At 45.1% G+C, this 16,759-nt stretch overlaps 1 protein-coding gene across 1 annotated transcript; it reads left to right on the top strand.

Annotated features, from left to right (window-relative positions):
- The first annotated feature begins 15,335 nt into the window (after positions 1-15,335).
- On the top strand, positions 15,336-16,143 carry LOC133749728 (large ribosomal subunit protein eL29-like). Its single transcript, XM_062179039.1, has one exon. The coding sequence runs from the start codon at positions 15,372-15,374 to the stop codon at positions 16,059-16,061; it is 690 nt and encodes a 229-aa protein (XP_062035023.1). The 5' UTR covers positions 15,336-15,371; the 3' UTR covers positions 16,062-16,143.
- The last annotated feature ends 616 nt before the right edge of the window (positions 16,144-16,759 follow it).

The raw sequence follows: 16,759 nt of genomic DNA, 5'->3' as shown, positions 1-16,759 counted from the left end.
TGGCAACCAGAGCATGTCTCTGCAATAGGACATAGCCCACTCCCAGGAGGCTGAGCCTAAATTGCTTTGGGCCCTACTAGAACATGGCTTTATGTCTCCAGCATCTGGTATGTTGCTTATTAAGTAGACTCAATAAGCACTCAATCAAGTTGAATGTATATTTATAGAGAAGTCTTAACTCTTAGGGAGCTTTAACAAACCTCCACATAGAAGTTAATTTTGAATGTGAGTTCTCTACCCCAGAGTTTTCCATGATGTGGCACCTAGCACTGTACTAGGACTCAAGACTCTGACTAGCCCAGTGGCTGTGTGACCTCGGGGAACTTCCCCAACACTGCTGAGTCCTCCTCTCCCCACCTTCTGTTAGCATCTCAAGGGTGCCTTGTGAGAGCTACACAGAGAGAGAAGGAGAGGCAGAGAGAGAGAGAGTGAAAGAGAGAGAGAGAGAGAGAGAGAGAGGGAGACAGAGAGGTCGTCAATTTGCTGGTTCAATCTCCAAATGACCGCAATGGCCAGAGCTGAGCCAATCCAAAGCCAGGAGCCAGGAGCTTCTTCCAGGTTCGCCACGCAGGTGCGGGGGCATAAGGACTTGAGCCATCTTTTACTGCTTTCCCAGGCCATAGCAGAGAGCTGGATCAGAAGTGGAGCAGCTGGGACTCAAACCGGCGTCCATATGGGATGCCAGCACTGTAGGCAGCAGCTTCACCCGCTATGCCACAGCACCGGCCCCGGGTGCCTTGTATGTTACAATATTTAGAAATCCATGTATCCAAGTCTTTAAAAAGTTTATGAAGGATGTGTGTTATGAAGAAAACTACAGAAGATTTCAAAATTTTTGTATAAATATAAACTTATCTTTTAAAATTAAATTTATTTATTTGAGAGCCAGAAAGAAAAAGAGAGAGAGAGAGAGAGAGAGAGAGAGAAAATGCTCCAAACTGCTAGTTCAATCCCTTACTCCCCAAGGGTCCAAAGTGGTTGGAGCTGAGCCCAGGCTGAAAGTGGGACTCTAGAACTCAGTCCAGGTCTACCATGAGACTGGCAAGGATCTACCTATTCGAACTGTCATCTGCTGCCTCCCAGGGGGGACATTAATAGGAAGCTTGAGTCAGCAGCAGATCCAGGACCTAAAACTAGGCAATCCTGTGTAGGATGCAGGCTTGCCAAGCAGCGTCTTAACTGATACACCAAACATCCACTCCTAATTTACCTTTTTTTAAAAAAAGATTCTATTTATTTATTTGAGAGGCAGGGTTACAGATAGAGAGAGGGAGACACGGAGAGAGAGGTCTTACATCTGCTGGTTCACTCCCCAAATGGCTTCAATGGCTGGAGCAGAGCTGATCCGAAGCCAGGAGCCAGGAGCCTCCTCCAGGTGTTCCACACGGGTGCAGGGGCCCAAGCACTTGGGCCATCTTCCATTGCCTTCCCAGGCCACAACAGAGAGCTGGATTGGAAGAGGAGCAGCCGGGACAGAACTGGTGCCCATATGGGATGCAGGCAGAGGCCCAGCCCACTACACCAGAGTTCTGGCCCCAAAATTTACCTTTTAATTCCATTTTTCCATGAACATTTTGAAGCGCCCTCACATTTGTTTGAATAAATGAATCCATAAAACAAATGAAGAAATTGGGCAAATTATCTCAAATGTCTCTTTTTGGCTTCTGAATAATCCACCCCATCCAGTTAGAACACTTATTAATTCGTGATCCATGCACACAGTTTGACAGAGCCAATCTGCAAGGCCGCTTGCAGTTATTACTGCTGTGTTTGCTGACCGTCATGTAGTGGGTCCAGCACAGATGAGTTCCCCCGAGGTACAAGTTGAGACTCGGAACTCAAGACCAGTCTGATTGACCATCACTTGGTGAGCTCTTCATGGTCCCTGCTCAGGTCCTCCTCCACCTGTTGGCTGATACCTGAGATTCCACCATTCACCTTTTTGTGCAAAGCCCTTATGTCCTTTTAAAACTACAGAATATTCATGATGTTCTTTTCAATTGTGCCCATTTGCATGGTAAGAATCTTCGTGTACTGGCTACGTGGTACTGTTAAAGATAATATTGGTGTGTGGTGCATATCATATTGCTTCAGCTTCATAACATCATTTTAAGGGGATTATGTTAGTGAGTCCTGGTTGAGGTCTGCCAGCACGACAGTGGAAGGCAATTTTTCATCCACTGGTCATGGCGGGCAGGCGAGGGCTGCGAGTTCATATATCACTTACATGACAGAAGTCTATGCCTAACAGTCTCAGCAGGCCGCACTTCCCTTGGAGCCATGAATATGGAATATGTAAATATTCAGGTAGTATCACTCATCTATATCAATGCCCAAAGGAAGGACTTGAGTCCACTTTGTAAGTGGGGTGAAAGCATGCAATTTCAAGGATGAAAACTGGGACGAAAGGCATTGCCATAATGAAAAAAAAAAAAAAAAAAAAAGAAGTTCAGAAAGAGGCTTAGGTCACCCTGGATTCCGTTAAATAGCAATTAATTAATTAACACTCCATAAGCGAACAATTACTGCAATCATGTTGTATAGCAAACACACCAACTCAGCATTGTGTAACATAAGCATTCATTTAACTCGTGTGTCTGCACCCTGCAGCCAGCCTGGAGTTAGCTGTTCTGGGCTAGGCACTGCTGGGACTGACAGCTCAGTGTGTTTCTCAGTCGCCCCCCTGGGGCCAGTGGACAGCAGAGGAGTATGGTGCAATGACACAAGTGGTTTTCCAGCCTCTGGTCACATTACACCTGCCAACATTCCATTAGGTGAGGCCAATCACAGGGCTAAACCCTAAGTCACAGGGTAGGGAAAGCTACTCTGCCTCTGGGTAAGAATATCGCAAAGTCACATGGTAATGGGTATGAATGCATACAGACAAGGGGAAAGAAATAAGACCTTTATGCAATTCATCTTGTACACCAACACAGAAGTTATTTATATTCCTTACACTCTGACCAGTAAGCCGGGCCCATGGAAAGAATGATGGATCTTTCAGATCTTATTCAATATGTCTGAAAACCTCCCAGCTCAGTCTGTGTTCTGCAGCCTCATCCTTCCCAGGAAGGCGTCCAGGGAGCCGGTCATTACCAGCTGCTGGATTTCTCAAGTTGTTCCTGCCTTCTGATTTATTTTGCAAGCTATATTAATATTTGTGCAGCATGGTGGTTCTGATTAAATTTTGCCTTCAAACTTTTAGAAAAGATTTATTTATTTGAAAGGCAGAGCAACAGAAGGGTGTGTGTGGTGGAGGGAGAGAGAGAGAGAGCATGCATCCAGTCACTAGTTCACTCCTTAAATGGCTGCAACAGCCAGATCTGCACCAGGCCCAAACTGGAATTCCAGACCCCCCCCGATATCCCATGGAGGTGACAGGGACCCAAGTACTTGGGCCGTCTTCCACTGCCTTCCCAGGAGCATTAGCATGGAGCTGGATCAGAAGCCAAGCAGCAGGGACTTGAACTAGCATCAGATATGGGATGCTCGCGTCACAGGTAGCAGTTTAACCCCTGAATTTCTTAGTAGGAGAAAGAAAGCTGCCTCACAGCTTTATTTCAGAACATTTATAAGTAAATACTGTATACTAATTACACAAAACCAGACAAGATAAAGAGGATTAATTGAGTAGGTAAACTGATAAACCTCATCCAAAACCTGCTTAAACAAAATCACCTCTCTTTCCTTGATATCAAACAAGAGAGAGAAATTGGCCTTTTGAGGCTGGCCCAGAAGAGACTGTTGGCCCCCACTCCTGATTCCTACTGAGCCCTTCCATAGGCTAATGGGTGGTAAGCGCCGTGCCTGTCTGATGGCCTTGCTGGTGCTGGACCGTGAGGTAGGTGTCAGGTCGCATTCTGATCCGCTTGGCTTGCTGAGCTTTCCCTGCCTGAGCACCACGCATGGAAACCACCAAAACAACCGGGATTTCATAGCTCAAATGCAATACTCATGTACTGCAAACTCAGGACTTGATTTCTACATCAGAAGCGAGGGAAAATCACTCTGCTGTAGGGGGCCCACCTTCCTTTATTATGCATGCCACCAGAGGGAATTGTGGGCTGCAGCACTGCCATGCAATGCAGGGAGTCAAATGTAATTTTGTAAATTCAAATACATTTCTAGTTGCTGATGGGTGTCTATTATTTATGAAGTTTTTGGTTGTAAGTAGCAGAAGATCCAATTTAAACTTTTTAAGCTCATATTCCTGGAAACCTCCAAAGGCTGTGGGCTTCAGGGTTAGCTGAGCCAAAGGCCTGATGATCCAGTTTTTTCCTCTATCTACACTTTAATCTGTATATAGAGAGTTTAGTCTCAAGACTGATTTCCTTGATTTGTAACCAGGGGAGAATCCTTAGTTTGCATTATGGAGCCATCCCTGAGCCAATGTGCAGGGGAAGGCTGTGAATTTATTTATTTAGACGTTGATGACTCAATCGACCACCATGCCAACAGCAATAAGGGAGAGGGAGGGCACTGTGACATAGTAGGCTAAGCCTTTGGTGCTAACATCCCTTACGGGCACCAGTTCATGTCCCATCTGTTCATCTTCCAACCCAGCTCTCTGTTGATGGCCTGGGAAAGCTGTGAAAGATGACCCAAGTGCCAGGGACCCTGCACCCATGTGGGAGACTTAGAAGAAGCTCCTGGCTCCTGGCTTCAGATCAGCCCAGCTCCAACCATCACAGCAATTTGGGAAGTGAACCAGTGAATGGAAGTCCTCTCTCTCTTTGTCTCTCCTTCTCTCCATCTATAACTCTGCCTCTCAAATAAATAAATGAATTAAAAAAAAAAAGATTGGGACTGGCACTGTGGAGTTGTAGGTTGATCCTTGAAATGCAGCGCCAGCATCCCATATGGGCACCAGTTCTAGTCTCGGCTGCTCCACTTCTGATCCAGCTCTCTGCTATGACCTGGGATGGCATTGGAAGATGGCCCAAGTCCTGCACCCGCATGGGAGACCAGGAAGAAGCTCCTGGCTTCAGAGCTGCCCAGCTCTAGCCATTGGGCCATTTGGGGAGTGAATCAGTGGAAGGAAGACCTTTCTATTTTTCTCTCCCTCTCACTGTCTGTAATTCTGCCTCTCGAATAAATCAATAGAATCTTAAAAAAAAAAAAGGTTACTTCTTAAAAAGAAGTGGGAATCAATTCTATGCCAATGTTATGGCTGTTATTCCATAGAGGAGGGAAAGAGAGCCACAGTATCCAAATTGGCAACAGTGGCTCCGTAGAGCAGAACATTGTCTCTGAACTAACTGTATGTGATTATTTGTCCTGTAAAAGGGACACAAACAGAACTTGTGTGGAGGTACTTCAAAGAGTTCATCAAAAGTGAAATCAAAAGATGTTAGCACTCTGGCCTCAGAATCAGCCCTTAAGGCATTTGGATCTGGCTAAAAAGCTCATGAGAGTTTCTCAGACATGGAAAGCCAAGACACTGTGGCAAAAAAACTACCTAAATGAAAGAGCTCTGTGAGTGAGATCCCAGTGGAAAGAACAGGCCATCAAAGAAGGAGGTACCTTTCTCTGAAGGAAGGAGAGAACTTCCATTTTGACTATGGCTTTGTCTAAATAAGGTTGGAGTTGGCGAATTCAAGAGACTTCCATAGCCTTGGCAGGTCATGACAAGAGCCTCAGGTGATTACTGATATCACAAATAAGAGTGTCAACTGTTAAATCAACAACAGGAGTCACTATGCACTTACTCTCCATGTAGGACCTCTGTGCTTAATGTGTTATCCTATGAGAATTAATGGTAAAACTAAGCTTCAAACAGTGCTTTATATTTTGTATGTCTGTGTGGGTGCAAACTGTTGAAATCTACTTAATATATACCAAATTGATCTTCTGTATATAAAGATAATTGAAAGTGAATTTTAATGAATGAGATGGGAAAGGGAGTAGGAGACGGGATGGTTTGTGGGTGGGAGGGTGGTTCTGGGGGGAAGAACTGCTATAATTCAAAAGTTGTACTTTTGAAATTTATATTTATTAAATAAAAGTTTTCTAGTTTTTAAAAAGATAAATTGTTTTGGGTGCAAAAATTGTGAAATCCATGCAAATGAAGGGAGTCTTCAAAAACTTCATGGAAAATGCATATTATGGAAAAGGTATTCATGAGTATCTAACTTTTTTGCACCAAAACCATTAAAAAAAGACAAAAAAGTGTAATTTCATCTATTTGAAAGGCAGAGAGAGAAAGGGAGAGAGAGGGAGAGAAAGAGCTTCCATCCACTGGCTCACTCCCCAAATGTCCAAAACATCCAGGGCTGGGCCAACCCAAAGCCAGGGGGCTGAAACTCCATCCTAGTCTCCCAAATGGGTGGCAGAGACCCAAGCACTTGCACCATCATCTGCTGCCTCCTAGGATGCGTTAGCAGGAAATTGAATCAGAAGCACAGTAGTGAGACTTGAATGTACGCTCTGATATGGGATGTGGGTGTCCCAAGTGGTAGTTTAACCCACTATGCCATAACACCTGCCCCCAGAACTTATCTTTTTTTAAAACTTTCTTTTCTTTTCTTTTTTAAATTTTATGTATTTACTTGAGAGACAGAGTTACAGAGAGTAAGAGGTAGAGACAAAGAGAAAGGTTTTCCATCCGCTGGTTTGCTCCCCAAATGGCCGCAAATGGCTGAAGCTCAGCCAATCCGAAGCCAGGAGCCAGGAGTTTCGTTTCAGCCAGGGTCTTCCATGCAGGTACAGGGGCCCAAGGACTTGGGCTATCTTTCACTGCTTTCCCAGGCCATGGCAGAGAGCTGGATTGGAAGAGACAGCTGGGACTAGAACTAGCACCCATATGGGATGCCGGTGCCACAGGCACACGATTAACCTACTGTGCCACAGCACTGGCCCCAGAACTTATCTTTTAAAAAATATTTCTTTATTGGATAGGTAGGGGGACAAAGAGAGACAGACAGACAGCGATCTCTCACCTTCTCAAATGCCTACAATGGCCAGTACTGGGCCAGTCCAAAGCCAGGACCTGGAAATTTCATTGAAGTCTTGCACATGGGTGGCAGGAACCCAACCACTTGAGCTATCAGCACTGCCACCCAGGGTTTGCATTAGCAGAAAGCTGTAATTAGAGCTGGTGCCTAGCATTGAACCCAGGAATTCCAAAGTGGGACCTGCACATTAACAACCACTATGCTAAATGCCCAGTCCCCAAACTTATCTTTAATTCCATTTTCCATGAAATTTTTGAAGTACCTTATGTTTTCTGCCTTCAGTGGCATTGAAAACTATGGTTCCCATTGGTACCCTTCTTACTTCCCACATTAATAAGAAGCTGAAGCCATAAATGGTCTTTGTTGCTTGTATACAATGACAACTAAATAACATAGATAATGCTGTATCTACTGCTTTTGCTGTTGAGAACACCTGGGCAGAGACAAGAGTCCAGTGGCCTCTCCTCCACCTGACATAACCATTCTGCTCTAAGTCAAAAAACCGAATACTCAAACCTCAGCAACACTATCTCAAATGGTCCATTTAAAAGAAAATCACTTACAAATTAGGCTCTTCTCCAAAGGGTGTTGCAAAGCATTTATTTGCTTAAGTGACTATAAAATGAGCAACATGGTTAGGACTCAAATTAATGTGCCGGTGCAGCTTTGTGAATTCATTTCATAGCTCCACTTGGCAAGAACATTTTTACATCAATTTGTGTCATTCTTAAAACCAATAGGTTAGCAAGGCTTTTAGAACTGATAAAGTACCGTACTTCTCCCTCCTGTGGCTCTGGAAGCATGCTATAAACACTAGAATCTCTTGAGATTGTGTGTACTCCTACGGATGTACTGCATGTGCTCACAGAGAATTGAATGTAATTTACTATGTACAAAGGACTTAACCTAAACAATTTATTTGATCTGCAAAGTCACCACAAGTGAAGAAAGAGAGAGAGAGAGAGAGAGAGAGAGATGCACACAGGCAGAGTTCTCATCCACTGGTTCACTTTCTAAATGCCAGCAATGACCAGGACTGGGCCAGGTAGAAACCAGGAGATAGGAAGTCAATCCAAGTTGCCCACATAAGAGGCAAGGACCCAAACACTTGAGCCACCAGCTGCCTTCCAGGGTGCACATTAGCAGAAAGTTGGGATCAAGGGTAGAGCTGGGACTCAAAAGCAGAGACTCTGATATGCGATGTAGGTGTCCAGCCAGCATCTTGACTGCTGGACCAAACGTATGCCCCCTAAATATCCTTTTGTTTTTGATCATGCAGTACAGGGCTTCTCCCCAGAGTATGATTTTTTCTGAAATACAACTCATATCCCAAGTTTATAGGGACTTGGGCAGAGAGAGAAAGAACGAAGACATTTTTCTTTTCTTATTTATTTATTTTTTTGACAGACAGAGTTAGAGACAGAGAGAGAGAGAGAGAGAGAGAGAGAGAGAGAGAGAGAGAGAGAGAAAGGTCTTCCTGCTGTTGGTTCACCCCCCAAATGGCCACTACAGCCGGCATGCTGAGCTGATCCGAAGCCAGGAGCCAGGTACTTCCTCCTGGTCTCCCATGCGGGTACAGGGCCCAAGGACTTGGGCCATCCTCTACTGCCTTCCCGGGCCACAGCAGAGAGCTTGACTGGAAGAGGGGCAACCGGGACAGAATCCAGCACCCCAACCAGGACTAGAACCCAGGGTGCTGGCGCCGCAGGCGGAGGATCAGCCTAGTGAGCCGTGGCACCAGCCACGAAGACATTTTTCTAAAACACCCTGCTGTCACTCTGTTTTGGCTTTGGGAAAGTGGCCAATCCCAGCACTGACTACTTGCCCAGTTGCCAATGGGGATACTGGCTCTGTGGTGTCCATTGAGTCAAGAGATGGGTGTTGCAGGTCCAGTTTCCAGGACAGCAGGTTCTGAGTCTGAGCTCTGTGGGCAAGAAGTTTATAGAGAAGTGTTCGCAGACACACATCTGACAGAGACTCCTGTAGCTGGGATGGCCTTCAGGGTCACCCGCAGCTAGGGTAAGCAGGAAAGTCCTTCATACCCCCACATCAACCTCTTGTGACGTGAGGCTATCCCTGGAATCAGCATGTGCCTTTGAGGGAGCTGATGCCCAACTACGGCCACTCTCAGCCATGGTCTGAGTGTTGGCCATGAGCACAGCGAGAGGCTCGGGGAGGAAGTGCTTCCATCCTGGAGCTGTGGGCCTGGGCAACATTGCACAGCCTCCACTGAAGGGGTTGGTTCATGTGCACCCTGGGGGTGATGCCTTCTCCCTCCTTCCCTAGCTAGAACATTTCGCTGGGCTCCTTACTCTAGGTGAGTGTTTTGAAGAAATCGTGAGGTGCTGTTTTGAAGAAATTGCGAGGGTCCTAAACCTGAAACTCAAACTCTAACACCTTTAGACTCACCAAAGAGGCACTAAAAAAAAAAAAAAAAACTAGACAGAAAAATGACAAGGGAAAAGTTCTAACTTTGGGCTGCCATTATCAGTTCAGCTCTTTAACCCTAAACTGACTCCCTCATCCTGGTAACATCAGAAACACTTGTTCGATGTGGGCTTCTATTATTATTTAGTTCCATTTGCTCTTGAGAGCTATGGCATTATTTTGTGTAGTCAGAGTTAACACTTATTGAGCAAACAAGGCATTGAACCTAAAATTACATAGATTATCTCATTTACTCTTCAAAGGCAGATGGACTAGATGTCACTATTATCTCCATTTAACAGGGTGACAGGACTATGACAAGCCAATACCTGAACACAAGTCTACCTGGCATTGTCTGAGCTCTTACCACTGAAGCGTCCTGCCTTCCACTTTTTACAGCACTGTCCTGGGGCTCCTTTAGGTTGAGTGTTAACACATGTTCTTGGATCCCCTATGACCCATTGATTTATTGATGGAACAAGCATGCCATATTCTGGACAGTGCTCAATGCGCTGGAGCAACAGCCTAAGAGAGACACTTATTGCTCTCAAAAATTCTCACATAATGGTGAGAGGCTTCAGGGAACTAACTGACACTTATAAGACAGAGAGACAAGTGCTAATACATGGACGTCTCTGAGTCCTGCCTCAGCCATGGGGTGAGGGAGCAGTCAGTGAAAGCTCCATAAAGAGGATGGCTAAGCAAATGACCACGTCAATGATCCAGGCATGCCTGTAGGTGTGTGTAGGCCTGCAGCATGGGAATGTGTTCCAAGAAGCAAAAGGACGAAAATGCGTGGGGATGGACCCAGGAACTGGAAGAAGCTCGGGCTGTCTCTATTTGAGAGATTGAGTATGGTAAGGATTGAGCGTGAGCAAGACCCAGATCAGCCAGTCTCCCAAGACCCATTATGATGAGACTGGATTTTACCCTAAGAGAATTGGGAAACCCACACTGATGGGTGATAAGTAAGTCACGTTATCACATTTGCTTTAATTTTGCCAGTAACTTTTTGATTCATCTTCTTTTTATCAGTTTATTGAGATATAATTTACATGCAAACCCCTGCACATTCCTAAAACACAGCTTAGTAAGTTTTCACATGTGTGTATAGCTTTTTAAAAAAAATTATTTGTTTTTTAAAAAAATTTATTTTATTTATTTGTAAGGTAGAGTTACAGAGAGAGAGGAAGAGACAGAGACAGAGAGGTCTTCCATCCACTGGTTCACTTCCAAGATGGCCTCAACGGCCAGGGCTAGGCCAGCCTGAAGTGTGTGTACCCCTGAAATTATAATCATTATCCAGAAAGTGAACATGTTCATAACCCCTCAAGGTGTCTCCTGTCTCTGTGTAATCCCTCTTCTTCCCCTCCCCACAACATTCCCATCCCCAGGCAAACATTGATCTGTTTTCTGCCATTGGAGATTAGCGTGTATTTTCTAGAGCTTCATATAAATGCAATGATAATTTTTATGTACCTAAAGTGTGTACACATGTGTACTATTTTACAAAGATCAGGGACTGCCACAGAGAGGGCAAATGAGAAGAGGAAAAGCCTGGCTGCTTCAGAGTTAGTGAGTTATTAGACAAAGTAAGCCACTTCCTTGAAGATAGGCAACGCTTTTATTGTGCTCTGTTTGCACACACCACCACAAAATGAAAGAGCTGAAGACAAGCTTAGTGGTATCAGACCCATCCCTGTGAACTGGGTCCTTTCTTTTCAAGAAGTAGAAGCCCGCCGGCGCCACGGCTCACTAGGCTAATCCTCCGCCTTGCGGCGCCGGCACACCAGGTTCTAGTCTTGGTCGAGGCACCGGATTCTATCCCGGTTGCCCCTCTTCCAGGCCAGCTCTCTGCTGTGGCCAGGGAGTGCAGTGGAGGATGGTCCAAGTGCTTGGGCCCTGCACCCCATGGGAGACCAGGAGAAGCACCTGGCTCCTGCCATCGGATCAGCGCAGTGCGCCGGCCGCAGCGTGCCAGCCGCGGTGGCCATTGGAGGGTAAACCAACGGCAAAGGAAGACCTTTCTCTCTGTCTCTCTTCTCTCTCACTGTCCACTCTGCCTGTCAAAAAAAAAAAAAAAAAGAAGTAGAAGCCCAACTCAAGCTGTTTTGAGCTTGCATGCATGCATGGGTGTCTCCACACACACACACACACACACACGTGTGCAGTTTTATTGGCTCTTGAAAGGATTAGGAGTGGATAGCATCAGGAATCCATGCTCAAGGGACAGGAGTAGAACTTGTTTATTCCTATTCTCTTGATCACTCAGTTCTGTTCTCCATATTGACTGCACATTCAATATTCTTTTATTCATCCAGCATACTATTTATAGAGTCTCCACTATACAATAATGCCTGTTTAGGGCTCTGGAAATCACAACTAACTAAAAGACAAAAATAATTGTTTCATGTCTCTTTTATCACAAAGAACAAGGCAATAAATAATCAAAATACAAAGTGATAAAAGCTTTAGAGGAAAATAAAGTAGGCAAGGATAGAGAGTAATATTCCTTTATAGGACAAAATATTTTTGTTGGAATTAACTTTTTGATCATAATTGTTAGTATTTCTTGCTATTTAAATGCATCTCTTATAGACAACACATTGTTTGATTTAAAAGAATCTACTCTGAGAGTCTTAAGGTTGATAAGTTGATCCATTTACATTTATTATAATTATTCCTTGTATTGCATCCTATATTTTCCCCCATTTATTCTATTTTCTCCTCACCACTCCTTTTTCTTGCTTGCTTTTCATGCATTTTAATTTTTATTTTGGGTTGTTATTCTTATTGTTGTGTTCATATTCATCACCCTTATGAGTATGAATTCATATATACATGCATATGCACACACATGTTCTTCACATTCTGATAGGGTTAAATCCTGATAAATCTGTCATAAATTGAAAATACTATAAGTCAAAGAATGTTTTTAAGGGAAAATGTTTATTGGGGGAAACCATAAATATCAGAGAGAAGGGTCAAAGAAGGAAAAGAGGGAGAAGGAGAGCGTAAGAGAACAAGAGAGAGACAGAGAGAGCCATGTGTTTAGGAATAGGTCCTCTTAAACCTTTGCCGAAGGGTGTGCAGGGAAGTAGGAGTAGTGAATCCAATTAGGGTGGGGGTGGTGCTGACACTGGTGATTATACCATGTGGCCACCTGGCTTCCAGCCATGGTGGAGGGGAATAGAGCCTAGGATGGTGTCCATGGTGTAGATCATGCCATAGATAAGACTGAGCCATTTTACTAACATTCCCCCTTTTTGTTTTTTTTATAAAGCAGGAGTTTTATAAGATTACATTAGCCCCAAAAGTTCAGGAGGGATAGAGGGACAATGATTTGTCTTTAGAGCTACTTCCTGCTGGCATGGGGTGACAAGGTACTCTCTGTTGGCATGGGGCAATGTCTCAAGTCACTGTCTCCTGGGTGGAGAGCTGAGTGTATCCTTGTAGCAGTATTTGGTTGACTGCCTGGTTGATGAAGGCCTTGGTTCATTCCATTATCAGCTCCTGTAAACACTTAAACAGACACAGTAGTATAAAAGACAGGATTAGAATAGCAACCAATGGTCCTAGTAGTGGCATTAGCCAAGTAATGAGAGGATTTCATAGAGGAGAGGAAATGGAGGGTTGTCTCTGGACCCTTGTGAAGACTGTTTGATGGACGTGGTTTAAAGCTGATCCCAACCAAGACTGGGAGAAAGGCCACTCATATTTTGTGGGTAGAGGGGTTTGTCTGTAGAGAAATTCTGAACAATCATACAACATTAAGTGGGGGAAAGTACCACCAATACACAGAGGTTGGGAGTGGAGCCATTGATGTAGGAGTAGAGGCAATGATTACAAAGGAATGAACCCCCAAGTCGGCTAGACAGGGTCTAGAACAAAGGACAAAGTCATTACCAGAGAACCTAAGAAAGGTGCTGTCTAAGCCATGAATAAGTTTTCCAATTGAGAGGCAAATAGAAACTGACAGAAGAGGCCTGATAAGAATCTGTGGACTTTAAGGCCTTGCCAGTTATGAGTCCCAGACCTGTCTATCTCTTCACATTGGGTACATCCTAAGGGAGGTGTGAATTTCCTTAGGGAAGTTACCCTGTTGGCTTCCATTACCTAGCTGGCCTGGGAGGAGAGCTGGCCAGGTGCATATCTAACAGTTCTTCCTGCAATGTTGCTGACCCTACTTGGCCACCCCCTCAGCAGCTGTGGTTACTTTGGAAGCTAGGCTGAGTGAAGGGCTTTTCAGCTTAGAGCCAGCAAGATCTGTGGTTCTGACCTGGGCATCCTTCAACTCCAGGGCAGTTCCAAAGAAATGTTTTTAATATGCATAACTTACTGAACATCATAGCCTAACAATACAGTATATCGTAGAATATGAGTTATATTCTCCTGTAATCACATGGCTGATTAGAAACTGCTACAGCCAACATCTCAGTTAGGGGGTGCTCCAAGATGGCAGAATACGGTTGGAGCTCACTGATAGTCCAGGAAAAGATAGTTTAATAAAAGTGGAGATAGTGTAGTCACAGGAAAGAGTTAGGAAAAAACTGCAGAGGAAACTCTTCTGGAATTAGAGGGACACAGTGGATGTATGTGGAGGACACAGGCACCCACGGCTCGGGAGCCTAGCTGCCGAGAGTCTTCTCATCTGCACCAGTGCTGGAAAGAGAGATGAGGAGAAACTGCAGTAGCCTGAGACACTGGTGGAAAAGCGGCAGGAAGAGCCTAGAGGGAACGAGGCTTGAAGCCCCGTGGGGGAAAGTACACCAGCCTAACTAGAGGAGAGAAAAAAATAAAAGGGATGGCACGGACAGGATTCTCTCTCTCCACTCACCTTTCAAAGGCATGCGAGACAATAGGGCAGGTGCCATTTTGGACATACATAACAGCTGCGCCAGTCTGGGGCTGTGCCCACCCTCAGACAAGCAGAAAAATCTGACTCTGGTTGGGAGTAATAACAGGAGACTAAGACCTAATGAATGTGTGGAGCTTATGAACTGGGACAGTGAAAAAAAAAAGTGAGGGTGTGTGGGAGAACTCAAGGTATGGCTGAGATAAGAGTAGTCGTGGTGGGAGACGCCACAAACTCGGGTGGCTTTGGCTACCTGGTGAGAGACATTGCAGGGGAATCTGAGCTTATACTGAGGACTGCACAGATCCTTTGTGTGGTCCTTGGGACAGAGCAGATGAATATTATAGCCACTGGGGCTAGTGCTCAGGCGCTGATTGCCATCGAGGAGAAGAGCTCTGCTGAGCTGAATTATTTCCCTACTGAATAAAAAAAGAGAGAGAGAAAGAGAGAGAGAGAGAGAGAGAGAGAGAGAGAGAGAGAGAGAGAAGATTTACCATGCCAATTCTGGTGTGTCACCTTCGGCACACCCTTAACCCTGAAGAATTGAACAAAGCTCTCTGGCCACACTCACCACAAACCTCTAAAAATTCACCACAAGCAGACAGTCTACTTAATCTAGAGTGATAGTATAATGAGAAAAGCCACTACAGTGAAAAAAAAAAGAAGAAACCAAAAAATATCTCCACAGTGCCAAACAACAAATGCAAAAACTGAGGAAACAAGAACAAGGAAGACATCATGACGCTCCCAAATGAACATGGCACTCCAATACAAGATTATGAAGATGATGAGATAGAAGAAATGCAAGATATGGAATTCAAAAAATTAATAATAAGAACATTTAGAAGTTATCAAAAACAAATGCATGAACTACAGATATCCATACAGGACAGGACAGAAAATCTCTCTCGTGAAAATGAAATCTTAAGGGGGAATCAAATGTAATGAGGAATTTAGTAGAACATGAAATTGAGATATTGAAAAGAAATCAAAATGAAATGAAGAATGCAATAGAACAAATAAAACACATTTGAGAGCCTTAAAAACAGAATCAGTAGGAGGGAGCCAAGATGGTGGAATAGTGAGGGCACGCACCGGTCCCAGGCGCTTCGGCAGCCGCGGGTTACCGTGCAGACATGGCCAAGTCCAAGAACCACACCACGCACAACCAGTCCCGAAAATGGCACAGAAATGGCATCAAGAAACCGCAATCACAAAGATATGAGTCTCTGAGAGGGGTGGACCCCAAGTTCCTGAGGAACATGCGTTTTGCCAAGAAGCACAACAAGAAGGGCCTGAAGAAGATGCAGGCCAACAACGCCAAGGCTATGGCTGCACGTGCTGAAGCTATCAAGGCCCTGGTCAAGTCTAAGGAAGTAAAGCCCACGATCCCGAAGGGTGTCAGCCGGAAGCTTGATCGACTTGCCTACATTGCCCACCCCAAGCTTGGAAGGCGTGCCCGTGCCCGCATTGCTAGGGGTCTCAGGCTGTCCCAGCCACAGACCAAGGCAAAGGCCAAGACTGAGCCCCAAATCAAGGGCAAGGTCAAGGCTCAAATCAAGGCCCAAGCTCAAGCTCAAATCAAGAGCAAGGGCAAGGGCAAGGCCCAGGCTGAAGCCAAGCCCAAGGCCCAGGCCCAAGCCAAGCCCAAGGCCCAGGCCCAAACCAAGCCCAGGGCTCAGGCCCAAGCCAAACCCAAGGCCCAGGCCCAAACCAAGCCCAAGGCTCAGGCCCAAACCAAGCCCAAGGCCCAGGCCACACCTGCAGCCCCAGTTCCAGCTCAGGCTCCTCCCAAAGGTGCCCAGCCCCCTGCAAAGGCTCCCTAGTAACAGCCTGTGCCTGCCAATGCAAGGGCAGAAGGACTGGTGTGACCCCTGGGCTGCTGTCTGCGTGGGGCTGGTGTCCTCCTGTCCTGTTTCCCTGAGACAGGGAAACAAAAAAAATAGTGAGGGCACGCATTGATAGTCCGGGAAAAGACAGTTTAATAAAAGTGGAGATACCAAATCTAGAAAAAATTATGCTGAAATTCATATGGAGATGCAGGAGACCTTGAATAGCTAAAGCAATTTTGTGCAACAAAAACAAAGCCAGAGGCATCACAATACCAGATTTCAGGACATACTACAGGGCAGTTGTAATCAAAACAGTATGGTACTGGTACAGAAATAGATGGATATACCAATGGAACAGAATAGAAACACCAGAAATCAACCCAAACATCTACAGCCAACTTATATTTGATCAAGGATCTAAAACCAATTCCTGGAGCAAGGACAGTCTATTCAATACATGGTGCTCGGAAAACTGGATTACCACATGCAGAAGCATGAAGCAAGACCCCTACCTTACACCTTACACAAAAATCCACTCAACATGGATTAAAGACCTAAATCTATGACCCGACACCATCAAATTATTAGAGAACATTGGAGAAACCCTGCAAGATATTGGCACTGGCAAAGACTTCCTGGAAAAGCCCCTGGAGGTGCAGGCAGTCAAAGCCAAAATTAACTATTGGGATTAC

The sequence above is a fragment of the Lepus europaeus genome, chromosome 2 (genome assembly GCF_033115175.1).
Source record: "Lepus europaeus isolate LE1 chromosome 2, mLepTim1.pri, whole genome shotgun sequence".
In the NCBI taxonomy this organism is placed as follows: Eukaryota; Metazoa; Chordata; class Mammalia; order Lagomorpha; family Leporidae; genus Lepus; species Lepus europaeus.
This window is presented reverse-complemented; position numbering and strand designations above follow the sequence as displayed.

Bases quoted from the DNA above. Each gene is read 5' to 3' on its own strand.
- LOC133749728 (XM_062179039.1), top strand. From the start codon at position 15,372: ATGGCCAAGTCCAAGAACCACACCACGCACAACCAGTCCCGAAAATGG.